Genomic DNA, 26951 nt, shown 5'->3' on the forward strand with positions numbered 1-26951 from the left:
AAAGAATCAATGAAGAAATCTCTGAACGAATCTGTTGAAGTATCCCTGAAAGAATGTCGAATGGAATCCCGGGAGAAATTAATGAAGGAATCTTAGAAGAAATCTCTGAAGGAGTCTCAAGGAAATCCTCGAAAGAATCCCTGGAAGAACCTTGGGTTGAAACCCTGGGCAACCCGGAAAACAAAACTCAGAATCCTCGAAGGATTTTTTGATGGACCCCGGAACGAAAGGAAGCCCGAAGGAAACCCGAGCATGAATCGCCGGCAGAACACCCAGGAACATTTTTCAAGGAATCGAAGATCGGCAGATATCTCTGAAGGAATCTCAAAAGAAATCTTGGAGTCATTTTTTGAAGAATCTCAGAAGAAGTCCTTTAGATTATCCTGGAGGAATCCCTAAAAGAATACCGGAAGGGATCACTGAAGGAAATCGGGAGGTATTCCTGAAGGAACCCCAAGGGGAATTCCTGAAGGAATCATTGAAAGAATCCCCAGAGGAATTCATGTAGAAATCGTGTGAGAAATTCCTGGAGTAGTCCCGAAAAGAATTTTCGAAGGAAAATCTCTAAACGAATCCCAGGAGATATCCCTGAAAGGATCGCTGAAGAAATCATAAAAAAAATCTCAGGAGGCACTCTTAAGGAATACCGGAATAAATTCCCAACGGAAACCTGGGAAGAGTCAATGAAGGAATCACAAGAGAAATTTCGAAAGGAATCCCTGAAAGGCAACCCTCAAAGGCTTCCCTAAATAAATCTCGGGAGACAGAATAAATATCGGGAGTAATCTCAAAAGAAAATCAGGGAAAAATCAATGAATAAATCCTGTGAGAACAATAAAGAATTACTGGGAGAAATTCTTGAAGCTATCTTGGAAGGAATCACGGATTAAACCTGAAGGAATTCTTAATGCAAGCCCTGGAATAATCCGTGGAATAATCCTGGAGGGAATTTTGGAAGAAATTCCCAAAATAATCCATTTCGGATGTATTTTTGCCTTTTTCGTACACCAAAGTGTACCGAAAGGCTATATGTTCACTTAAAAAAAAACAAATTTTCTCTAAAAGGCTCGGAGGGTTAAGCCACATACATCAATCAACTCAGTTCAACGAATTTAGATGAAGTCTGTATGTGTGTATGTTTGAATGTATGTATGTCTGTGCGCAAAAGAGTTTAGTCACTTTTAAGGCACTTCCCATTGGCCAATTTTTCGGATTTTAGCACGATCCGAACCGGAATTTTATCGCAATGTTTGGTATTAAAAATGGTTCAGATCGGTCAATGCGTTCCGGAGTTCTGGCCATTTCAGTGATTCGGACCAGCACCGGTAGAACTGATTGTTTATAAAACTGAACTACGCCCCGATACATCAAATTGCGACGATTTTTGTAACCTTTAGCATGGTTGATAAATCCAGTGCGGAAATCAACACTGGAGACAAGAAATTCCACGATGTCGGCCCAAAATTCAAGATGGCAGCGTAATATTCAAAATGGTAGCTCCAAATTCAAGATGGTGGCTCTTTAGTGGAAATTTTAGCCTTAAAACCAACCAATATAAGTGTAGAATTAGCTCCTAAGTTAAAATACACATTAATACAAACAAAAAAAAATATAACATATTTGGTATAGTATATTTGGTGTGAAAAAGATGTCCGAAGTCTAAATATGGCGACCAGAGTATCCAAGATGGCGGTCTAAAATCCAAGATTACGTCTCCAAATTCAAGATTGCGGCTGTTTTATATAGTTTAAGGCCCTAAAACCATGCAATATGGGTATATTGCCTCAATATCCAAGATGGCAGCTATAGAGCTTCGGGATCTAAATCTATTCATTGGAGAAGAAGCCTGGAGATCAAAAATGGCGACCAGAATTTACAATTTTGAAATCTCGAGAGAAAGAGAGATTTCTGAATGAATCTGGAGAAGAATTCCTGGTAGAATTACCAATGGTAGGTTAGCAAACCGTTGTTTTAGTCCGATTAAATACATCTATACTATTGTGTCAGCTTGACATGAGGTTGACACGGGTAATACGTCGAACTCTTGGCGATCCATGCTGAGATGTTGGTGGCGTTGCCTGCACATTAAAAGGCTTCAAAAGTGCTTCAAAAGGCGATATTAGACATCGTAAAGGAGACGAATGTCGCCGACTTTGTCGGTTTTGTCTCGTCTACAGGGCGCTTTGGCTGCTCGTGTTTTCGCTCACTTTATCGCGGCTTTGGCGACTTGAATGTCCACTTTAATGCATCTCTGTTGAAGCAAGTGCATACATTGTTCAATTGGTGCGATGCGTAAGCAAACTGAATCGAATTCATCTCGCTTGACAGATCCAATGAGTTCAACTCACATGAATCGCGGGTTTAGATGGGGCAAGTGAGATGATTTCGTTTGACTTGATTGAAAAAGTTCAACTTTCAAGTTCAAGTCAAGTGTGATGAATGGTGGTGGGGTATTGGGTTGGGCATTTCCCATTGACTTGATTCAAGTCACTTGCACCATGTAAACCAGGCATAATGGTATCAATATTCTAGGCATTTGATTAGCGGCTGATAGGTACACTTCGAGGGTAACCCCCTCGGTAATCGCTTCAAAGCAAACGGTGCCGCGGTAAGCGAGCCCCAAAAAAGGAAACACGATCATTATCAATCAAATTTTCGATTTGCTCGTTGCTGGCTTCGCGGAGTTACATCACTTGCTGTGCACAGCTCACATGGGTTTCTGATAAACTTTCTGGGAAGCCATCGATGACGGAGAATACGCAATTGGGATCTAGATTGGGACATTTTGTTTTGCAATACGGTATGATTGGTATATCACAGACACACACTGAATCATTTGGACATCTTGGAGCAAATTTCGAATAAAACCATTATCGTCATGAAAATATAATCGCTCAATGCTAGCCGCACTGAGTTCGAAAACTGCTGTGCCAAGTAGGTGGAGGTAGTGAGCAAATGTCAAATAGGATCAAAAATGATGCGAATGCCGTGAACAAGTGATTTGCGAACTTCAGCATAATGGAACAAACCGTTAAATGAGTAGAGTGATTCGTCTGTTTGTCACAAACGAAGTTATATTGTGTATGTCCCTAATTATAGATGTTTTCTATTACAATTGTTGTATATCTGAGATTGTATGTGATGGTTGGCCCATCGCATCTCAATGCTTCTTAAAACTGAATGCTATGCAATCTTAATCATATTTGAAAAGCATTGAAATTTCAAATCATACATCTAGTAACCATAGGTAACACATACACAGCCTTGTTTACACTGCAAATCACATCTGCTCACCTCGTCCCCACTCGTCTACTGCGATTCCAACTGTAGTACGCTAGGAACCAGAGAGGTACAATCCAAACATTTGTGTGTTGATACTAACTTCTGGTCCAGGCTACAGCTGGTGAGCGTGATCCATTCGATCCAGTTCGAGGGGACTCCTCAATCACGCGCTCTGTGTCCGATAGTGTTGTTATTATTTAGGCGGCTGTTGTTGTTGTTGTTGTTGCCATAACTCCCACCAATCCCCGATTCCCGATTTTCGTTGGATGTAGGTAATGATTATCGTCGCGTCGCGGCAAGCGCGAAAACAAGTGTCACCATTGATTGTGAGTGCAGATTTATCACGCGCTCCGAAGGAGCGGTTCTATCTAAACTAAACTATATAAACTCGGCTACTGGTGTTTGCTGATGTTTATGGGTGGATGGATACAATGTAGCGCATTGAGTTTCAAATTGCAATTTCAATAATATGGAAAGTTTTGCATTAGATCATCCACGTGCGCGATTCAATGTACCCATGAAACAGAACTAGCTGAATAAAAGTTTCTTGAGCTAAAGTTTGCTTAAGAGTGGTTTGTTCCACTCTTGTACAGCAAAAATGTTTGTTGGGGAAGTTTAAGTTCGAAAGATATGCGTTTGCAAAATGAAAACTTTGAATTTCATTTATGGGTTGGCCATAATGGCCTGAAGGACGTCCGAAACCGGTACCCGAAGAAATCCTAAGCGACCAAATTAAAGCGTTCATGAACAGTTATATTTGTATTCATGACATGCAAAAACAACATGCCAAAGAAAGACTAGCAAATAAATGGACAAATGATACAGATATACCGGAACCGGTTCCGGTAGAGAAAGAGACGGACATTCTAAAACTAAGCACCATATGAGTTGTTTTTCACATATTTTTTTTTCTGAAATTATGGCATAAGGGGCATTTTTGCAGAAATTCCTTCATTGAAGTCAGCAAGAATTCTTCTAAAGATGCCTCCGAGAATTGTTTTAAAATGTACTTATTGCCATGGAATTTTCTGCATGTATTTCTCTAGGAATATTATCAGAACTTTCACCAGAACTTTTTTGGGATCTCTCCAGGAATTCTCCTTAATGTTTCTCAACAAACTCTTTTGGGAACATTTCTTCAAAAAGTGTACCTTTTTTACCGAGGTTCGGAGGTTCTTTCTACTGTTTCGATTTTTACCCTTCTTACACCCATAAGAAGGGTATAAATATCGCTCGAAAAACCGACTTTCGATCCGAGGCCCAAAGGGCCGAGTCTCATATACCAATGAACTCAGCTCGACGAACTGAGCAAATGTCTGTATGTGTGTGTGTGTGTGTGTGTATGTGTGTATGTGTGTGTGTGTGTATGTGCGTTACAAAAAAAAGTCACGCACGTTTCTCAGTCGTCTGTCAACCGATTTGAGTTCTCTTGGAAGCAAATGAAAGCTACTACATCCTAGTAGAACGCTATTGATTTTTTTTTCGATTGGACGTTTGGTTACCGAGATATCTCTCGAAGAGTACTTATGAGTCATACTTCTAAACTTTTTAAGATTTTTGACCAAGTGTATCATAATAAATATTTCGACCGTTTGTCAATCGATTTGGATTCTCTTGGCACCAAATGAAAGCTACAGCATCCTAGTAGATCGCCTAGAAATTTTATTTCGATTGGACATTTGGTTACAGAGATATCTTTCGAAGAGTACTTCGGATTTATACAACTAAACCCTTTGAGATTTTTGACCAAAAGTATCATAGGTAATAAATATCTTAGCCGTCTGTCAACCGATTTCGGTTATCCTGGCACCAAATAAAAGCTACAACATTCTAGTAGAACCCAATACAATTTCATTAGGATTGGACATTTGGTTACCGAGATATCTTTCAAAGAGTACTTGGGAGTAATACAGGTTAACTTTTTGAGAGATTTTTGACCAAGGGTACCATAATAAATATCTCAGCCGTCTGTCAACCAATTTGGGTTCTCTAAGCACCAAATGAAAGCTACAATATGCTTGTATAAGGCCCTGAAATTTTATTTCGATTTGACATTTGATTACTGAGATATCTTACGAAGAGTATTTCAATAAATTCTTTTTTTTTATTATATTCACTTGTTATCTTGCATTTGTTTTTGACCAGTCTATGGGAAATTATTTTTTAATTAATGATGCTTACCTCATACAAAGTGTATACTAGCAGGTTATTGTTTTCAACAAAATTATAAATAACAAGTTACAAATACACAGGAATTTTATGGAAACTAACAATATGTTAAATGAAAGCTTTGAAGAACCAGACAGCCAAAATAACTAGCTAATGCCAAAACTGATTAACTTAGTAGATATATCATTTTTGTCGTTTTTACACCATAACCATGAATACCAAGTACTTCGGAGCTAATTTAATTTACTGATTTAGACAAAGTGTATATCGCTGATTTTCTTACCCATGTGTTAATCGATTCACGATCTTTTAGCAACTAATAAAAGATACAAAATTCCAGAATATGTGAGCTATTTTTTAAACATTCCATACAAGACTCTAGGAAGTGTCTGGCATTTCTGGTAGTTTAGTCCATGGTCCATGATGCTATTTTGGAAACCAATCCACTAGATGCCAAATCCACAATATTTTCTAGAACTTTTGGTCAATTCCACAAAACAAATATGTTAAATACAAATAATACAACAATAATTTTAATAAGTGTAAGAAGGGTTCTGTTCACCATAGGTGGATTAAATCGGGTTTTTTTATTAGAATTCAGTTGCTTTAAGTATTATTCCATATATTCAGAGATTCTCCCAGGTTTTGTTTTTCTCTAGAAGCTCCTCCAGGTATTCATCCATGAAATGCTAAGGATTTATTCAGATTTGTCTTCAAGATTTTTTTCAGAAGTTTTTCCGGCGAAAAAGTTGCGACACATGTGAAGCAAGAAAATGGTAATTTTTGATTGAATGTCTGTCTTGATTCCAACCGGATAGACAATATAGAACTTGATGCGCAACCATTGGTAAAGACAATTCAATTAGGATATCTTAATGCTTTTACGATTATAGCAAAATTCAGCTATTAAAGTGTCCACTATTGGATAAAATACCCTATTACCAAGAGTTTTTAAAGGGATTTCTTCTGACAATTCTCCATGGATTTCTTTAGAACTTTCTTTTTCTGACGGAACCGCAGGAGTAATTTCTAAAAATAATCCTCATAGAAAGTTCTACAGGAATACCTGAAGGAAATCCTCACGGAGAACTGGGAATAACCTTTGAAAGAATTTCCGTGGGAATCACGGATTTAGGATTTTAAAGGAATATTTAGAGAAATTTCTGAAAAACTCTCTGGAGGAACTTTGAATAAAATTCCTTGCTGATATTCCTGAAGAAATCGCTAAATTCTTAAGAAGCCTCTAGGTATATTTTTGAAGGAATCCGTCAAGGAATTACAGAAGTACGCTGACCAGGAATTTCTGAAAGTATCCCTGACGAAATTTCTGAAAAGATCTCCAGAATCCCCGTAGAAATCTCAGGAAAGACTCTTGAATGAATCTTTAGAGGAATATTTGATGTCTTCAAATTGAAGATATCCCACAGGGTTTTCTTTGGAGGAATTTTAGAAGGAATATGTCTCAAGATCCTCTCGAGAAATAACTAGAGAAAATTCTTGGTAAAATTCCCAAAAAAGTTTATTGAAGTACTCAGAAGAAATCCATGAATGAAATTATTTGAGGATGTTTTGAAAGTGTTTCTCGGAAAATCTGTGAAACTATGTTTCTGAAAGAGTTCTTGCAGGTATATCTTGAGAAACGCCAAGAAAGCTTCCGTAAAAATCTCTAGAAATTTTCAAAGGAATTTCTGTAGAAATTCTTTACTAATTTATCTGAATTAATTCTCTAATCCTAAAAGAATTCGTAGAGTTAGTCGTAAAGGAAACTCTAGATAAATTTTTGGAGGAAGGAAAATACATGGAGGAATATCTGGTAGAAATGCCGAATACGAGCTCCTGCAGAAACTTCTGAAGGTCCTCCTGCCTGAATCACTAAAGGAAAAATGCAAGAATCTCTAGAATTTTTTTGCAGTATTTTCTGGATTAATCCCCACATTCTTCTGGTGAATTTGTTGAAGAAATACTTGCACAAATTTCTAAGAAAATCTCTAAGTTTTTGTGAAGAATCCACCGGAAGAATTTATATAAAAAAAAACAATGAAAGAATGTCTGAATCTCTGAAGAAATTTCCAAAGGATTTCCTGATCGAATTCCTAGAAGGATTTCTAAAGTAATACCTGCCGAAGTTTCAACCCAAGCAACATATGACAGAAGAGTGACGACAATGCAGGTTTTGGTTGCGCAGAAGTCTGTGGCTTAAATTCCAACAAATAAGTGCTTACTAGATAGTAGTAAGTCGCAGTCATTTCTGCGCAACCAAAAATTTGAGCTGCTGCGACTCTTCTCTGGTATGTGTATTACTTGGGAGAAGGAACCCATGGAAAACTACCTAAAAAATCTTGTCGCCAATTTTCATTCGACATACGCAACACTTTGCAGTTTTATATTGGTGCTAGACTACTCATCGGTATAAATGGGAGAAAATCTGAGGAACTGTGAGGAATTCTGAACAACACGTGGAACACAGGTTTCTCTCGATAGATCTGTCTTGTCCCTAGGAAGGGAACGACACTTAATGAATAATTTCTGGAAGAGTTTTTTTTGGAATTGCTGTAGGAATTTCTCAAAGAAACCTTGGTGGATTTTAAGACTAAATTCTGGAGCAATTTCTGATGAAATCGATAGAGCAATTTTCTAAAAAAAAACCATATCATATTTCTAGGAGAAATCCATAACGAATTTCTGAATGAAACTCCAGGGAAAGTTCTGATGGAATTTCTTCAAACATTTTTGAATGAATTTTCGGAAGAATTTCTGAAATAGTCTGTGAAAGATCTTCTAAAAAAAGAATGAAGAAATTTCTGAAAGTTTCTCAAGAGGAAATTTTAAAGGGAAATTCAAGAGAAATTTCCGAAGTAATCCATAGAAGATGTTCTGAAAAAACTTTCGAAAGTAATTCGTAGAAGACTTTCCGGAAGAATGTTCTGGGAAATTTGCTAAGGAGAACAAAGGAGCAATTTCGAAGTAAATTCGGTAAAAGTTCGGACTACCGAAGATCAGCACAGTTCTACCGAAGTTCGGCTATTTTACCGAACGTTCAGTAAACATAACTTTTACCGTACACACATTTTCTAAAGTCTCATTTTATGATATCGACAATATATGCGCCAATACTCAATCGATTTTAATAAAAATTTTATGGTATTAGCTACACATAATATACTATTCATGGTCAAAAAATTAGCTATTTTGACGAACGCAATCAAAAGTTATACAATATTTTCTGTGTGGCAATTTCATCGTGTTCGCCCTTTAAGAGCAAAAAACCTGAGATTTCTGTATGAATCCGTCCAGGGACACTTTTAGAAATTCTTCCAAACATTTCACAAGGAATTTATCCAGGAGTTACTCCATTGTAAATTCCTCCAAGGATGTCTTGCGGAGTTCCAATTGTGATTGTTGCAAAGCATGTTCCGAGAAATGCTACAGAAATTTCTCCATGACAGCCCTCCCCCCCTCTTCTTGGCGTAACGTCCTCACTGGGACAAAGCCTGCTTCTCAGCTTAGTGTTCTATGAGCACTTCCACAGTTATTAACTGAGAGCTTCCTCTGCCAATGACCATTTTGCATGCGTATATCGTGTGGCAGGCACGAAGATACTCTATGCCCAAGGAAGTCAAGGAAATTTCCTTTACGAAAAGATCCTGGACCGACCGGGAATCGAACCCGTCACCCTCAGCATGGTCATGCTGAATACCCGTGCGTTTACCGCCTCGGCTATATGGGCCCCATATATGGGCCTCCATGACAGCCATAGAAACATTTTTTAGTCAAATGGACTAGAAAAGGTCCTAAGAACCATCAGAAACCAAAATAAAAGGTTTATGGTTTTGTTACGGTTCTCAAAACCACAACAAGACTAATTGTTACTTGGGAAGGATTTCATCTTGTAAATATTCCTCCAGAGATTGCTTCACGAATTCCTCTATAGATACAACCAGACATTCCTCCTAGAGTTTCTCTAGGGATGTCTTTATAGGCTCCTTCAGGGATAGTTTCAGTGCTATTTTGGAGAACTCCTTCAATAGTTTTTCCAGGGATTCCTTAAGGTATTTCTCTTGGTATTCCTTCCGGAATTTCTTCATGGGTTTCTCCATGTATTCCTTGAAGAACTCCGCTAGAAATTCATTCAATAATTCTATCTGAAATTATTTGACACAATTCGGCAGGAATTTCTTCCAGTTTTTTTTTCAGAATTTCTACCAGAGGTTAAACCATGCATTCCATCAAAATTTTCTACAAATAATCCTTTAGAAGTTTATCCAGGGATTCCTCCAATAAGTTGACCAGATATTATTGCCAGGCTTGACAAAAACTCCCTCGCGAGAAAATGAGTAAGCGATTTTGGCGATTTTCTGAGGAGTGAAAATAAAACTCAGAAATCAAAACGCAAATCCTCAACAGCACCGAGCGCGAGCTTGCCGCGCAGCGAGGAGTTCGTCCAACACTCATAATTGCTTATTGTGTTTCTCACGTCCACTCACACTCAAAAAGTTCCACTTCCATACAAAGAAAGACTCTCGAGGCGAAAATCGCACTCAAAAACCCGAAATAATCATCGGCTCTTTTTTTGTTCCCCTCTTCCTCGCTCAGTTTTCATTGCCTCTCTGTTTGGGGTTCGTTCGCTCCCTCGCGACGAGGCAAAAGCAAAACACCGCTCTAGAGTGGTGATCACGTTCAAATGTATGCGTGTCTCTTTTGTAGATGTAGTTGTGAAACTTGGGGGAAAATATATGCACTCTTACCCCGATTGTTAGTTTTATCATTATTTAGCCGTTTTACCCAAATCAATTGGGTAATATTTTCATATGCAATCTGAATAGCCTTTGAACTGGCGTGCATTTTTGTGTATGGAAAAATTCAAGCTAGTGTTCGTGTGTTGAAATGTCACTTATCTCTAGAGCATAGTGGTTTCTGCTTTTAGTGGTGTTTCGTGTACGTACACGCTGCATTACACAAACACTACCTGAGTTACTGGTTGAAAATAGTAAACAAAGATCAGCTGTTCCCAGCAAAATCAAATGGGCATATTTTCAACCAGTAGATTTGCATTAGTGTTCGTGACACCGAGCTGCGAAACCACTATGTTGCTAATCTCTTTTGATTTCGAGGAGGATTATCAAGCCTGATTATTGCATGTTATCCTTCAGATTTTTTTTCTAGATATTTCTTCAGAAAATCTCCAGGGAATTCTCCATGAATTCTTCATGAACTCGTTCTTAGATGCCTTCTTGAACTCCGCCAGGGATTCCTTCAGGAACTCCAATCATTCCTTCTGTTATACTTTCAGGAATTCCTTCATGAACTCCTTCACGTATTCGTCCTGAGATTTCCTCAAGAATTCCTCCTGGAATTCCCTTATGAACTCTCCCTGTTATTCCTTCAGAAACTCCTCCTAGGATTTTTTAAGGGACTCCCCCTGAGACTTTTTACAGGTATTCCTTCTGGATTCCATCGGGAATCACTCCTGAGATTTCTTCAGGAATTCTTCTCGGAGTTCCACCGGACTTTCTCCAGATATTCCTCCTGGGATCCTTCTGGAATTCCTCCGGTAATTCCTTCAGGAGCTCATACTCCTTCAGAGATTCCACCAAAAATTGCACCTGGAATTCCTTCAGGAATTCTTCCAGGGAATTCCTCTCGGGGTCCTACTAGGAATTGCTGCTGGGATTTCTTCAGGAGTTCTTCCTAGGATTCCTACAATAATTCCTTCTGGGTTTCTCCAGGAAATCATCCCGGGTACCTCCACAAAGTCTTCCCAGTCCTTCTGGAACTGGTACCGGGAGTTTTTCTGGAAATCCTCCTGAGGTTTTCCTCAGGTTTTCCTTCTGCCATTCCTTCGGGCATCCTTCCTGAGATTTCTTCAGGAACTCCTCCTAGAAATCCTACAGGAATCCTTCCTGTGATTAGCTCAAGAATTCCTCCTTGAATTCCCTATAAGGAACTTATACCGGCTTTTTTTTAAGAACTACTCCTGAGATTTTCTTCAGGCGTTCCTTCTGCAATTCCTTCAGGAATTCCACCAAGGGTTCCTTCACGAAAAAAATACTCTTTGGATTTCTTCAGGAATTGCTGCTGGGATTCCTAAAGATTTTTTCCTATGATTTCTCCATGATTTTTTTTCAGGGATTGATGTAGAAACCTGCCTGTGATTGCTTTCGGAATTTCTCCCGGGGTTGTTTTCAGGAATTCCGTCATGGATTACTTCATGAGTTCCAGCATGAGTTTTTCAGAAATTCCTACAGTAATTTCTTGAGGGATTCCACCAAAAAATTTCTTCAAGGATTCCTTCAGAAACTCCTACTGGGATTTCTTCAGAAATTTCTACTGAGATTCCTTAATCCTTCTGGAATAAATCCTGGGATTCTTTCAGGAACTCCTCCTGGGATTCCTTCAAGAATTCCTCCATGGATTCTGCCAGGGATTCCTTCAGGAATTCCTCAAAGCGTTCCTTCGTGAACTCTTCTTGGGATTCCTTCAATAATCGTCTGTCATGTTTTCCGTGGTGTTTTGAACATGGCCAGCCGAATTGAGAAATGGTTTTTGAGTGGTGAGAGCGTTATTTTACCACGAAAAGTGCTTGCATAGTGATAGAAATAGTACATTACCTAAATGGATTTACAGATTACAAAGATATTTAAGAAGGGCAAGTGATTAGCAGCTAGGCTAGCAGTTGCAAAGAAGAGGGAAGTTAAGGCAATCAGATGTAAAGGGGGGGGGGGGGGGGTGAGGATCAGAGGGATTTCAAACTAGTTTTAAGGAGGGCGATCAGCGGCTTTTCCAGGCGTTTCAAAACGTTTCAAATCGTTTGAAGCTGTTTTGAGAGGTTTCAAAGGCGTTTTAGGAGGCTTTTCAGGAGGTTTCAGAAGTATTTCAGAGGACTTCAGAGGCTCTCAGGTGAGTTTCACAGAGGTTTCATGGGAGTTTCCGAGGAATTTCGAAGCATTTTCAAACGTTCTGGTGCATTTCAGGGCGTTTCTGATGCGGTTTTTTGGACTTCCGGCCCTCTGGAATGAGTTTCACGGAGGTTTCTGTGGACTTTCAGAGGCGTTTCATAACGTTTCAAAGCGTTTCGATACTTTCAGGGCGTATGATGAATTGTCGGAACGATTTTAGGGGGCTTCACAGACTTTCCAGTGAATTTCGCAGGAGTTTCATGGGAGTTTCAGGTGCCGGCCAGAGTGGACGCGTCACGCGGCGCAACGCGGAAATTTGCACGCCAGGGAATAACAATCAATAATAAGGAGCTGTCAAATCACATGGGAAATCCGCGTCGCGTCGCGTGACGCGCCCACTCTGGCCGTACTCTCAGAGACGTTTCAAAACATTTTAAGGCGATTTACGGCGTTTCAATGCATTTCAGGGCGTTTCAGGAGGTTTCAGGGAGGTTTTAGGGAGCTCGCAGGTGAATTTTTCATGGGGGTTTCAGAGGCGTTTCAAAGCGTTTCAAGGCGTTTCGATGCGTTTCGATGCATTTCAGAAAGTTTCAGGAGGGCTTAAGGACTGTCAGGTTAATTTCACGGAGGTTTCATGGGGGTTTCAGAAGCGCTTCAAAGCGTTTTAAGACGTTTCGATGCATTTCAGGGCGTTTTGATGGGACTTCTTACCTTCTGGAATGAGTTTCACGGAGGTTTCTTGGGACTTTAGAGGCGTTTCAATGCGTTTTAATACTTTCAGGGCGTTTCATGAGGTGGCGGAGCGGTTTTAGGGGGCTTCAGAGACTCTCGGTAAATTTCCCGGAAACTTCTTAGAAGTTTCGGGGGCGTTTCAAAGCATTTCAAGGCATTTCAAGTAAAACGTTTCAGGGCCAGGAAGTTTCAGGGAGGTTTTAGGGGGCTATATAGACTTGCAGGTAATTTCACGGAGATTTCATGAGGGTTTCAGAGGCTTAACAGATCGTTTCAAGGCGTTTCGATGCGTTTCGATGCGTTTCAGAGCATTTCAGAAGTTTTTAGAAGGGTTTAAGGGCTCTCTGGTAAATTTCTCGGAGGTTTCATGGGGGTTTCAGAGGCGTTCAAAGGGTTTCAAGTTGGTTAAATGCGTTTGAGGAGGTTTCAGGAGCGTTTAAGGGGTCTCCAGAGGCTTTGAGTTGAATTTCACGGAGGTTTCATGGAGGTTTCAGAGATGTTTCTAAGCGTTTCAAGGCGTTTCATGGCATTTCAGGAGGTTTCAGAGGGGTTTTAGGGGACTTCAGAGGCTCTCAGGTGAATTTTATAGTTCATAGGTGCAATCATAGTTAGAAGAGGCTGTGTGAGTACGAACCTTAGTCATAAAGCTTTTAGAGACAACAAATTACGTTGGTCGATATCCGATGACCTATACTCAAGAAAGCTCTTGGAGTTCCTCAAACAGATTGTTACGTTTGTAATATAGTTAATACGTTGTAAAGTAGTTTTAAGAATTTTCCATGGATTGCATTCTCCAATTCATGGAAAATTCTTCGATTGTTGCATGGAGTGTGTTACGTTTGTAAATTGTTGTGAACATTTTGTCTGTTTATTTTGTATGTTTTACTAAGGTTTGTACATTTGTCCCTGAAATTTAATGTGCATTTGTAGCGCTCCAAAAATTTCAGGAGCGATCCAGTACAAAACGCACAAGCCGTCCCCTAACACGGACATCAAATTGTAGACGGTCTTGTGTGTGTTGTTGCCCGAATCTGGATGCCCCTTTAGGATTAGAAATTCCTAGACCAAAACAAGCTATGAATGCCGCAACAGATGCTGCGAACTAAAAGGCGAACTGCCAGAAAAAATACGATTACAGGATTGACTGATGGACCAAGAACAAAAATGAAACCTCGTCATCCTGGGTTCGGACTTAGTTATCTATTTGGAAAACTGGGCACAATTTATGTTGGTGTTTTGTGCATTTGTAATGTTCCATTTTATTTTGCGTATCTAAGTTCCCAGACGTGAGGCCCGATACGGAAAATAAAATGTACATTTGTAAGGCTCCAATGTATTCGTTATATTTTACTTTTCGTATCCCACTAGCTTCAAAATGTGGGGCTCGATGCCCCACGTTGGGCGCCAATGTAACGAATAGTACATTGGAACCTTATAAATGCGCAAGGCCCCACGTTGGGCTCCAACGTAACGGAAAAAAATGGAACCTTATAAATGTACATTTTATTTTCCGTATCGGGCCCCACGTCTGGGAACTTAGATACGCAAAATAAAATGGAACATTACAAATGCACAATAAACAAACATGCAACACACAACATTAATTGTGCCCAGTTATCTAAATAGATAACGAAGTCAAAATCCAGGATGACGAGGTTTCATAATTGTTCTTGGTCCATCAGTCAAATCCTGTAATCGTATTTTTTCTGGCAGTTCGCCTTTTAGTTCGCAGCATCTGTTGCTGTATTCATAGCTTGTTTTGGTCTAGGATTTTCTTATCCTAAGGGGGCCTCCTGATTTGGGCAACAACACAAGACCGTCTTCAATTTGATGTCCGTGTTAGGGGACGGCTTGCGTGTTCTGTGCTGGTTCGCTCCTGAAATGTTTGGAGCGCTACAAATGCACATTAAAATTTAGGGGCAAATGAAAAAATCACAGTACAAAACAGAAAATTAACTGACAAAATGTTCACAACTATTTACAAACGTAACACACTCCATGCAACAATCGAAGAATTTTCTATGAAACGCATTCTCCAATTCATGAAAAATTCTGAAAACTATATTACATTCACCACAACTACTTTACAAACGTAACAAGATAATGAACTCTCCACTTGACGGCACATAGTTGCATGAGGCTATGCATAAGTTTAATTGACTATGCATGAGTTTAATTGATAAGTTTAATTGTCTAAAAGAATCATAGAATAGAACTCATCACTTGACAGACCATAGTTACCTGCGGCTGAGTGATTATGAACCTTAGCCTTCAGGCTCTTAGAGACAACCAAATACCTTAGTAGATCGAATGGCCTATACCCAAGGAAGTCCTTGGAGATCCTCAATCATAAAATTAGCTCATAACTTGACAGCACATAGTTGCATAGGGCTATGCAAGCATGAATTTCATTCATTATGCTCTAGTAGATCACTGGTTACGCTATCACAACATATGGCCTAAACTCCAGGAAATACTTTTTAACTTTGGACTCTTAAACACGACCGTTAACACCCCTCAACTCTGATTTTTTTCCGTAAATCAACTTTATCCCTAATCTTTCATACTCCAACTGCTCTGAACATAATCAAATTCCATTTAGGTAACGTTACCTTAATGCAGGGACCTAAATAGAATTTAGGCTTGCTTGATGCTAATGCTCTTGATACTAAACGAACGAACTGCAATCAAAATAAACAACCAGGTGACTCCTTCGCCCAACGCTGATCCAAAGCTTGTTTCGCTCTTTATGTACAAGCATGGCAAGCTTTGTTTCTATGTACCTTACCACTAGCGACGGAGCTCTCTCCACCTCACGCTCACAGCGAATGCGGAGGCGGTGATGCAAGCGAAGACGACCGATTGCAGAAAGAGGAAAAGCACGCGCGCGCGCAAATCACACATCTGGACCACGATCGAAGCAGGCTGCCCTTGGAGCTGAGCTGACTGGAACTGGGGACTGCTTCATCTCGCGCTACATGGTAGGTATGATGGATGTCCGATCGCAAACCAGTAGTTATCAACTGGCTGTGAACTGTATCGATCGATCACCACAGCAATGCGATATCATTTGACTGTGAGCAGTGCGGGTGGATGGAGCTACTACTAGATGGATCGCGGATCGTTGACGGTAGTGCGCGGCGTGTACTGTCAGAGATTGATAGTGGTTCTTTTGATCGCAGGCTCCTTAGATTGTGATGGTGATTTGAATTTGCGCATCGTGAATTTTGTGTTCAGTGGCAATTTTTGAGGGGTTCGTGAGTCAGCGTGTCACATAAGGGTGATGGGAGCTTGTTTGGTTGGCGTTTGACACAAAGGTATCGCAAGCAAATCAGATGTCGTTTGTTGTGCTGCCCGTTAATATGTGCGAATCAACTGATATGTAAACAAGCTTAATTCGGTAAAAGTGCTAAAAAGTGTCGTTACGTGAAATGCGAAGTGAGCCGTGGCGTCAATATGGAAACAAACATGATAACGAGTTTTCAATTATCCAAATAAACGAGACTTCACGTCTTCAGAAGTTGTTGCTCTTTCAAACGTGGGTCACCAATACCGGAGAAGAACATTGAATGGTAGAAACGAGCATAGTAAAAAAGCTTTACAAAAATAATTACAAAAACCGGTATTGAAACTGATGATAGATCAATAGCTTTTTGACTTGTTTATTTATAGAAAAAAAGTGCAAAGCTAAACACCATATCACCTGAAGCGTTTCTTCATTCGCAAAAATGACTTATACGATGCACAAACAACAGATACTATCAGTGTCCGCTATAATGTATCTTACACGTTCCCAGTAAAAGCCAGCAAAAATCGACGGTTGTTATCTTATCAATAAACAGAACCTGTTATCACTGGCGTCGCCGTTGTCATCGCCGTTGACTGTCACCCCCCTATGTTGTGCGCCAGAACTGTTCCAGATCCCCTCGCCGCCTCTTCATCCGGCGAGGCAACGACAGCGGCGGCGGCGCGTAACATATGCCAACCTGAGCGATTCCAGGAAGACAATCGACTCGGTGAGCTTAACCACTGCTGCTGCTCCTGCTCGCTCATGGGCGATTTCGATCGCAGCAACCCGAATCGGCGACGACCCCATTCAGTAGCCTACTGCGCCGGGAGGTGGTTGCGAGCGAGTGAGTAACAAGCGACACGGTGCGCTTTATCAGGCGACGAGGAAGATATGTGAAGAAAAAAAAAACTGGCAATCGATGGTAGTAAACGAGGTGCTAATTGGATTGTTTATCGGCTCGGAACTCGCTCTCGAGCCTCTCGGTTGTGGTTCCCTCCGGTCCGGATGTTTGATCGAGCTCAAAATACGCCAAATCGACTGCTAGGGGGCGATGCAAGAAACCACCCGATCGAGTGAATGTTTAAAATAGAAGAAACAAGTTCAGTGATGGAATTGCGGTGTGCGTGTTTGAGTAAGCCATTAGCGAATCTAGCTGGTACTCAATGAACCAGTTGGTGCTTGCTTCCGGAGCAAGTGTCCCTTGACCGATCAGGTGCGATAACTCAGTGAAACGAGAAGAACTTCCCGAAGTGGTGAGTGAAAATCTGGAAAAGAGCGTGCGGCGCAGTGTCCCGAAACAAGCATGACGGGGCCGAGGGCAGAGGACGAACTGGGATTGAACGAGCTGAACGAGGAGGAACAGATCTACCGGAAAAAGTCATCCTGGTGGTGCTGGCGAAAGGTAATGTAGCCTACTTTGATCGGTCGGTGACGTAAACGAACCGAGGGCAGGGAAATGGGTTATGACAACAGCCGAGCCGATTCATTCTTGAGCCGAAGAATTCCGGAGAGTTATCTTATCTAGCGTCTACTGCGGACGGAATGGGTTGTGTGAATTTGTAAATGTACGGTAAAACTACACAAACATGGTTCACTGATAGCACACAGCGGCGATTCGAGTGAATCAATGTTGTCCCTCCGATTGTGAAATACCGTTATCGCGGATGGATCTGATAAGTTTGGTTTCCATATCCGATTCTGTTCGGTTCGTGTGACCTGACGTAAGTTTACTGTTTTTATTGGTTTTTATGTTCGTTCGTGGTTGGGCGATGTTTTAGGCCTTGAAATAGACAAAATGTTGTGACCAGGAAACGGTGAATAAAACTGTCACAAAAGAGATACGAAAAGCGAGCGATTAAACAGGCTTGCCATCAATCCTTGTACAGATTTTAGAAAATTTCGAAGATTTCATTACAAAATTACACATGTCAACAATCGAAACGGCTTGATAGTGGTTTTTCAACAGTAGCTTCTAATTCAATTTTCAACCATCACGCAACAACGACAATGTCGCAATCTGTATTTGTTGAGACAATCCCACTGCGACAAGGCTTTGTTCCAATTGAAATAGAATGTGATAAAGGTCGTACACAGCGCGTTTGGAGATTTTCAAGCTTTTCATTGAAATTTCCTTAGCTTAGCTTTAGCTTAAGTAGTGTTCTATGAGTACTTCCACAGTTACTAACTGAGAGCTTCTTCTGCCATTGACCGTTTTGCATGTGTATATCGTGTGGCAGGCAAGAAAATGCTCTATATGCCCAAAACTGGTCATGGAAATTTAATTTACTTTACTTTAGTTCTTGGTCATACGCAACCAATTTTTGTTTCTGTTTTGTCACAAACAAACATTTTCGAGATTATGTCGTGATCCATGCCAATTGCGACATGGAATAATTGTCGTGCCTTTTGTTTATTTTGCTCGGTGGAGCAAGGTTTACGAAAATTTCTAGGTTTTTTTTTTCAAGAATTTCTTGCAATTCTACAGATTGTCGATCGTTCAGTAGTTTTTTCAAGGATTATTAGTTTAGAAATTCATTCAAAGATAACTCTCTAAATTCTTCCAAGAATTTCTTTAAGAAACCTTTCATCGTCTTTTTTTAAAGAACTTCAAGAATCATGTAATTCTTAAAAGTTTTCTTTGAAAACTGTTTTAGAATTTCCTGCTAAAAATATTACAAAAAAAAATCCAAATATTTTTCTAAGGTATACTCTAAAAAAGGAATTCCTTCAAAGATGTATCAATATTTTTCCTTTCCAAAATTCTCTACGGATTTCGTTTAGGATTTAAACAAATCTTACTTCCAATAATTCTTCTACTGATCTCTACAGGTATTCTTCCAAAGATTTCTCCAGAATTTCGTTCTAGGATTTTCTAAGAAATTATTTCACAGATTATAAGCAACGTTTTGTCAGGCTTTGTCCCAATGAGGACGTTACGCCAAAAAGAGAGAAGAAGCAACGTTTTGTAGACGTTTTTAGGTATTCTCGCAAGATATGCTCGGGAAACTCTTTCAAGGAATTCTTTCAGTTTTTTTTCAGAAATTCTTACGAGGATTCCTTCTAAGAATTCTTCCAAGGACATATCTGGGATTTCTTCTAAATATTTTTTTTAAATTCCCAGGATTTCTCCCAAAATTTTTCTAGGGTTACTAGAGATTCCAAGAAGTATTCTTGGGTGAAGGAGGATTCCACGGAAGTATTCATGTAGGAGCTTTTGAAAATAACCCTTGAAGGTGTGTGGTATATGTCTGTCAATGATCATCTCTCAGTGTGTTTAGAGTCTTGTCCCTCAATATGTTAACAGACAATTGATAACGCACGCACATTGCCCACCCGGGGTAACGCCTACACTGTCGACTGACAGCTGCTGACGAGATCATAGCAGGCCACGGCTCTGCCTCTTTCTTCGGTCAGCGTTCGACCATATCGGGCGTGTTGCAGTGCATCAGATCGGGTGCTGTGCGATTCTCATCGAGAACCATAAGCCAAATCCTCACAGAAGGGATCCTTTGCAAGAATTAGTGGATAGTTTTCCGGTGAAAACCGTGGACGTAATTATTTCTGGAATATTAGAAGAAACTTTTGAAAGATCCCCAGAAGAAATTCTTTGAGCAATCCTTGGGAGAACTCTTGAGAAAACATAAAAAAAAACAATTGGAGCAATTCCTGGAAGATTTTTTGAAGAAATTGCTGTAGTAATCCTTATTACAGTTCTTGGAAAAATTCATTATGGAATTTATGGAACAATTGCAAGAGAAAACTTGTTAGAATTCCCAGATAAAGATATCCCGAAGTATATTTTTGAATTATTTTTGGAAGAATTCCTGAGGAAGTTTCTCTTCATCTGAAAGCATTTGAATTCCTGGAGAACCAATGTAATGAACCAAACACGCTTCAGGACGTTCGTACGAATCACTTGGTCCATAATGTCTCGGTCACGCAGTCGACGATGGACCAAGCACAGACACAGCAGATTTTAGAATTTAATCGTTAGAACAGTAGCATGTGAGCTACCGATTCAGCTCCAATGAATCACTATAATAACTAAAACGACCACTACGAAATGGACAAATAGCCTCACAGTAGCCTTGTGTGTTCGACGTAACTCGACTGCTGATGACCTTTTAGTAGAATGGATGGGACCTTTTTCATTCCCACCTCAACATGCTTAGCCGCTCCTATTCTTCCGTCCCAAGTATAGATGACAGCTCTAAGGTATGCTAGATCGCAATTTTTTCACCCACACATAAAAAATAGTTATGAAATCCCATTTGAGCTCTGTGCAAAACTATTCACCACTACCGTTGCAGCGGAAGATCTGGCATACCTAAGAGAACTGTCATTTATACTTGGTCTTCCGTCAACCCGCAAAACGCCAAACTCGTCAATGTACGGTAGAACGATACATTGAACTGTTGATCTCTAAAACTTTTCGCTCGGATGGTGGACGCTCACGATCTTGTGTACGGATCGGCATTTCTTCGGGATAGTATTGCCACTGTGCCAATCGTATCAGCGTTTTTTCAGCCTACTGTAGTTCCTCTTGAGTCAAGTGGTCGCTTATCCTTGTCTTGCCTTAACACGTTCGTTTCGAGTTGGCAGTGTATCTAATGTACGTAGGCTGTAGTTCTATGGAATCTTTCCCAATTTGAAAATCCATCGTAGTCGATTACTGAAAGTATTGATGTGGCTTGCAAATGCATATTACATGCGCGTAGTTCTTCTTCTACTGTTTACTGAGGTGTAGCCTGCGCTGGCCACTCTTCGATGGGTTGCAGCAGAAAAGGAGGTCCATTAAACCCTATCCCATCAGCGTCCAGGGCCGCTACCACATTTTGTTGGCAAATCCGCCGGATTCAACTTTCATGGTACCCACCGCCATTAGAACTTCACCGATTCTGCAAGCTACGTACTGCTTATACTTTCGAGGATCCGCCCTCAGCCACGCCAGAACTGTTGTGGAGTCTGACTATAAGTATCGCTGTTTTACATTATGGTACGGGTTTCTAGAACGAAGTGTAACAGGCGGGTCCCGAGAATAGCCGCTTGTTGCTCGAGACGGGGTATCGATAACGACTCAGCGGTGCTCCCCTTTGGTTTTGGCCGCCACTAATGCGCATCTTGGAGCCCCATTCAGGTCGATAGTCCGGAAGCAGGCTCCAGCAGCATATGCTCCTTCACTCGCATCTACAAAAACGTGTACCTAGCTGTACTTCCTTGTAGTATTATGCCGTGGCGTTCATGAAATAACATCGGGGAATTTGTATGGTAGATACATGTCGAAGAACTGCGATCCGTTTTTGCCAACGCTTCCATTGTTCATTGCTGATTGCTTAATGTATTCCGGCAAGCCATACATCCTGCAGCAAAATTTTGCCGTGGACGAATAGGAAACTCAACATGCCCAAAGGATCGAAGAAGCTCATTAGGCAACGTAGAACCTACCGCTTCATGGGTACTATATTTCCCGCAATGACTTCCTGTACGTCTTCATTAAGATGTGAGCAGAAGCTTAGCTGGTCCTCGCCAACTAACCACAGCATTCCGAGCACACGTTCAAACTGATTGCCTTTGTCCAGAATCAGATGCTCCCGATCATTTTCTTCTGCTGGTCCTACTCGATGTTGTAATCATTCACGTAATGGTTTTGAATGATTTCCTCTGCAGCTCTTGGAAATTCTTCCGCGTATTCCGTTGCATTTCTGTTCTTCACGTATTGTGCAGAGGCCGGTGAGCACGTTGATCCAAGCGTTGCAACGTCCATGATAAAAATATCCGGACTATTTGATGGTTCGTTTCGCTACAAGAACCGCTGGGATTGACGATCAGGACATTTTTCGCCATAGGCGAAACTACTGGGGGTGCCGGGGGTGCCAGGCACCCCCTAGAATTTGAATGCATTACTATGAAATATGGAGTGATGAGCTGGGAACAGCTTTTATAGTGATGGGCGACATGCAGAGGCGCGTGATCGGTTGGTGGCCGATCGACGAAAGAAGGTGCAGGTTCAGGATCAAGGGCCGATTCTTCAACATTAGCATAATAAACGTGCACAGCCCTCACTCCGGAAGCACTGATGATGACAAAGACGCATTTTACGCGCAGCTCGAACGCGAGTACGACCGCTGCCCAAACCACGACGTCAAGATCATCATAGGGGATCTAAACGCTCAGGTAGGCCAGGAGCAGGAATTCAGACCGACGATTGGAAAGTTCAGCGCCCACCAGCTGACGAACGAAAATGGCCTACGCCTCATCGATTTCGCCGCCTCCAAGAACATGGCCATTCGTAGCACTTTCTTCCAGCACAGCCTCCCGTATCATTACACCTGGAGATCACCACAACAAACGGAATCGCAAATCGACCACGTTCTGATTGATGGACGGCACTTCTCCGACATTATCGACGTCAGGACCTATCGTGGCGCTAATATCGACTCCGATCACTACCTGGTGATTGTGTGGTATGGGCCAGCCTATGGTTTGGGCCAGCCTAAACAGCAGCTGTCATTGCTGTACTGGTGATAGTCTCTATCCACTCAAGCACTCAACACAGTCCTAAGTAGGCGCGCAAAGTAATCGGTTGTGCATTCACAGTGCGCAGTATGCTGGGTGATTGTTGGGAGCAAGTTAGCAGATTTCACATTGGCGATCCTGCCAGGTTTTTCAATTGAAAATTCAGCAATGTTTCAAAACAAATCACCCAGCATAACTGCTTCAACCGGGAGTGTGACGATTGTGCGGGTTTAGTGAAGTGAAAAGTGCAATGAAAAAAAAGTGGAACGGATTAAGCGTAAGCGCATCCGAAAAAAAAATGGTTCGTGTCGGCTTGGTTGTGTGATGCAGGAGGAATGGAAGCAGCAGGGTGAGCCAACAGCTCATCTTTTGTGGATGTGTTGGTGTTGACTGGAAATGCTGCTCATGCATGATCGAGTTTTGCTTGGAGGGTGTGTTTCGCAATGCGGTGTTTGAATCGGCCCGCTCGATAGACGAAGGCCAGGTGTGGTTTGTTTGGGTTCGACTTGCTTTCTCCCTCCCTGTTGGAAAGGGCGAAGAGCGTCTGGTTTGCTGATCGGTTTGCTTTCGTGTTTACGTTACATAAGGTAAGGTAAGCTAAGGTTGCTGTCAGAAACAATTGTGTAAAAAAAGTGCTCATTAAACGCGATTGTGTTGATTATCTAAACAGTCGCAACTGATGACGTCAGTTTTCGTATTTGTGGTTTAATGTCACATAATCTGTGGGGTACCGAAAAATAATGAAGGAGAGGGTGTGATATTTCGGACCGCCGAAGCATCAAAACCAGGGCGGTAATTTTTCGACAGGCCTTTATAATTGCGATATATTGTTTTTTTTTTTCATTTTCTCCGTATTGGTTTGCCTGTCACTGTTGTTGTCATTGTTCATTTTCGGTTGAAAAAAAACTGGCACAGAGACTGACACTTAGCAGCCCGGATCAAAACTATTCTGCTCGGCAAACATTAAACAAAATTCGGCAAGTTTATGTTTTGTTTATTTCAACACTTCTTTTCTTTGTGCCTGAGTGGTTCATTTTCAAAGTGCACTATGGTGCATGGGTGGCCGCGGCTGTTTCCATACGATTTCAACAATTGGGTTGATTGGCGATTGAAAAACTTTTGTTTTCTATAGCTTGGTCGAAAGAGCACATTTCTCCAGGTGTTGTACAACTGTTTTTGCAGTCCAATACCTTTGTTTTGATAGTCAGATAAGCAAAACAGCTTAGATTCCCGTTGATGTGGTGACAGCTCAATAGTTAGAAGGACAGCTCGTCTTTAACAAACAAACTCCATTTGAACATCGAATGAATTTTGAGTTCTAAAACACCAGAATTGTGACATTTTGGGTTTCAAATTTTTTGGTTAAAGATTAAAGTTATGAGAAAACACTGATACCATCAAAACCATGAAACCAAATTTTCCGGAAGCATTCAGAGGTATAAATGGAGTTTTTATAAGTTGTTCGGTTTGGTACCCTCACTGGTTTTGAATTGTACAATACTTTTGTGAAAATATATGAACAGTACGAACAGTATTGGAATTTCTGGAGTTATGCGGACCGAGGTTTTTTTTTTGAATCAATAATGTAGTGCAACATTTTATGCGGAATCTGAAAATATGAAAAAGTTCCCGGTATTGTTACCTTCTACATAACGTCAGCTCGATAAGTATCAAATGCGTTCTATTTTTGATGTTTTTGTGGATGATGCAATGAATAAGTTAAAGAACAGAACCACAGTATGTTAGTTGGCAATATGGCACTTAATATAGCTTTCAGCCTGTCAGTAGTTGCGAATGTGCATTTGGAAAACATCGAAGTGCATGAGAAAACATCGCATTATTGTTGATATTTTGTTTTGACTCGCAAAAGTGCGATTACTGTAAATTATGGCACTTAGTGGACTTTTCACCCAAAAACATTGCAATTTAGGTGTTTGAACGTATGTAAAATACTTTAGGATGTATGCAAAATACGTAATGGATTTCAAATCAGTTAAAAGTAATGAAAAATTTGCATGTTGCTCGGGATGACCATGCATTGAATGAATTCAGCCAAAGGAAAAGGTGAAGTCGCGTGTAGCTCGGGATGACCACGCATAACGAAAAGAATTTGCATGTTGCTCGGGATGACCATGCATTGAATCAATTCGGCCGAAGGAAAAGGTGAATTCGCGTGTAGCTCGGAAAGACCACGCATAGGGGAAAGGATTACATGTTGTTCGGGATGACCATGTATTGAATGAGCTCAGTCTAAGGAAAAGGTGAATTCGCGTGTAGCTCGGGATGACCACGCATAACGAAAAGCTCGGGATGTTGCTCGGGATGACCATGCATTGCATGAATTCAGTCTAAGGAAAAGGTGAATTCGCCTGTAGCTCGGGATAACCACGCATAACGAAATGAATTTGCATGTTGCTCGGGATGACCATGCATTGAATCAATTCGGCCGAAGGAAAAGGTGAATTCGCGTGTAGCTCGGAAAGACCACGCATAGGGGAAAGGATTACATGTTGTTCGGGATGACCATGTATTGAATGAGCTCAGTCTAAGGAAAAGGTGAATTCGCGTGTAGCTCGGGATGACCACGCATAACGAAAAGCTCGGGATGTTGCTCGGGATGACCATGCATTGCATGAATTCAGTCTAAGGAAATGGTGAATTCGCCTGTAGCTCGGGATAACCACGCATAACGAAATGAATTTGCATGTTGCTCGGGATGACCATGCATTGAATCAATTCGGCCGAAGGAAAAGGTGAATTCGCGTGTAGCTCGGAAAGACCACGCATAGGGGAAAGGATTACATGTTGTTCGGGATGACCATGTATTGAATGAGTTCAGTCTAAGGAAAAGGTGAATTCGCCTGTAGCTCGGGATGACCACGCATAACGAAATGAATTTGCATGTTGCTCGGGATGACCATGCATTGAATCAATTCGGCCGAAGGAAAAGGTGAATTCGCGTGTAGCTCGGAAAGACCACGCATAGGGGAAAGGATTACATGTTGTTCGGGATGACCATGTATTGAATGAGCTCAGTCTAAGGAAAAGGTGAATTCGCGTGTAGCTCGGGATGACCACGCATAACGAAAAGCTCGGGATGTTGCTCGGGATGACCATGCATTGCATGAATTCAGTCTAAGGAAAAGGTGAATTCGCGTGTAGCTCGGAATGACCACGCATAACGAAAAGCATTTGCATGTTGCTCGGGATGACCACGCATAACGAAAAGCATTTGCATGTTGCTCGGGATGACCATGCGTTGAATGAAGTCAGTCTGAGGAAAATGTGAATTCGCGTGTAGCTCGGGATGACCACGCATAACAAAAAGCATTTGCATGTTGCTCGGGATGACCACGCATAACAAAAAGCATTTGCATGTTGCTCGGGATGACCACGCATAACGAAAAGATATTTCATGTTTCTCGGGATGACCATGCATTGAATGAATTCAGCCTAGGAAAAAGGTGACCATAATGCAACAATATGATGTTCTGTCAAATGATGAGCGCGATTATGTTTAATTAAATTGCTGATGAAGCCAGTGTCTCAGAAAATGAATAATGAACGTAGATGGTATTCCTGTTCCCTCTCAATGGGATTATTTGCAGTCAAAATCAATTGGATTGCTTAAACATAGACGGTATAACCAAGGTATAACATGTGGTAATAGAAAATATGACGTCATAGCGTCTGGGTACATTGATGTCAGTCGCTCTCTTGGGAATAGCAACTGCGCGAATGCTCTATGAGCCGCAGTTGATAATCATGTTTATTTTAACAGTAGTGGTATGAGGAATTCAAAAAATCATACAGCGAATCGGGACTGTAGTTGATAGAATTTAAATGGATCTTTTTTTATATGTGATGCCTGGGATGATTTTTTTTCTAAATGTTTCAGCATATCAGCTGCCGTGCAAAAATGTGGCATCATTATTCCTCAATTATTCACTGTTTTTAACATTTTTTATATGAGAGAAGAGGGGAGATGTGTGGTATGGTCCAGCCTATGGTTTGGGCCAGCCTAAACAGCAGCTGTCATTGCTGTACTGGTGATAGTCTCTATCCAC

The 26951-nt window shown here is 41.0% G+C and overlaps 2 protein-coding genes across 3 annotated transcripts in view; both read left to right on the forward strand.

Moving 5' to 3' along the window:
* LOC109422161 (phospholipid-transporting ATPase IF-like) overlaps positions 1–26951 on the forward strand; it is a 427692-nt gene that overhangs the window by 3416 nt on the left and 397325 nt on the right. The window lies entirely within an intron of this gene.
* The window catches only part of LOC109428453 (phospholipid-transporting ATPase IF), a 45788-nt gene continuing 35843 nt past the window's right edge, over positions 17007–26951 (forward strand). Inside the window, exon 1 of one of the 2 annotated variants that reach the window (XM_062844294.1) lies at positions 17007–17770. In XM_062844294.1, coding sequence (XP_062700278.1) covers positions 17672–17770 — 99 coding nt within the window. In that variant the 5' untranslated portion in view covers positions 17007–17671. The remainder of the gene's footprint in view (positions 17771–26951) is intronic. The other variant, XM_062844295.1, reaches the window with a different exon arrangement.

This window comes from Aedes albopictus, chromosome 1 (genome assembly GCF_035046485.1).
Source record: "Aedes albopictus strain Foshan chromosome 1, AalbF5, whole genome shotgun sequence".
NCBI classification, from domain to species: Eukaryota; Metazoa; Arthropoda; class Insecta; order Diptera; family Culicidae; genus Aedes; species Aedes albopictus.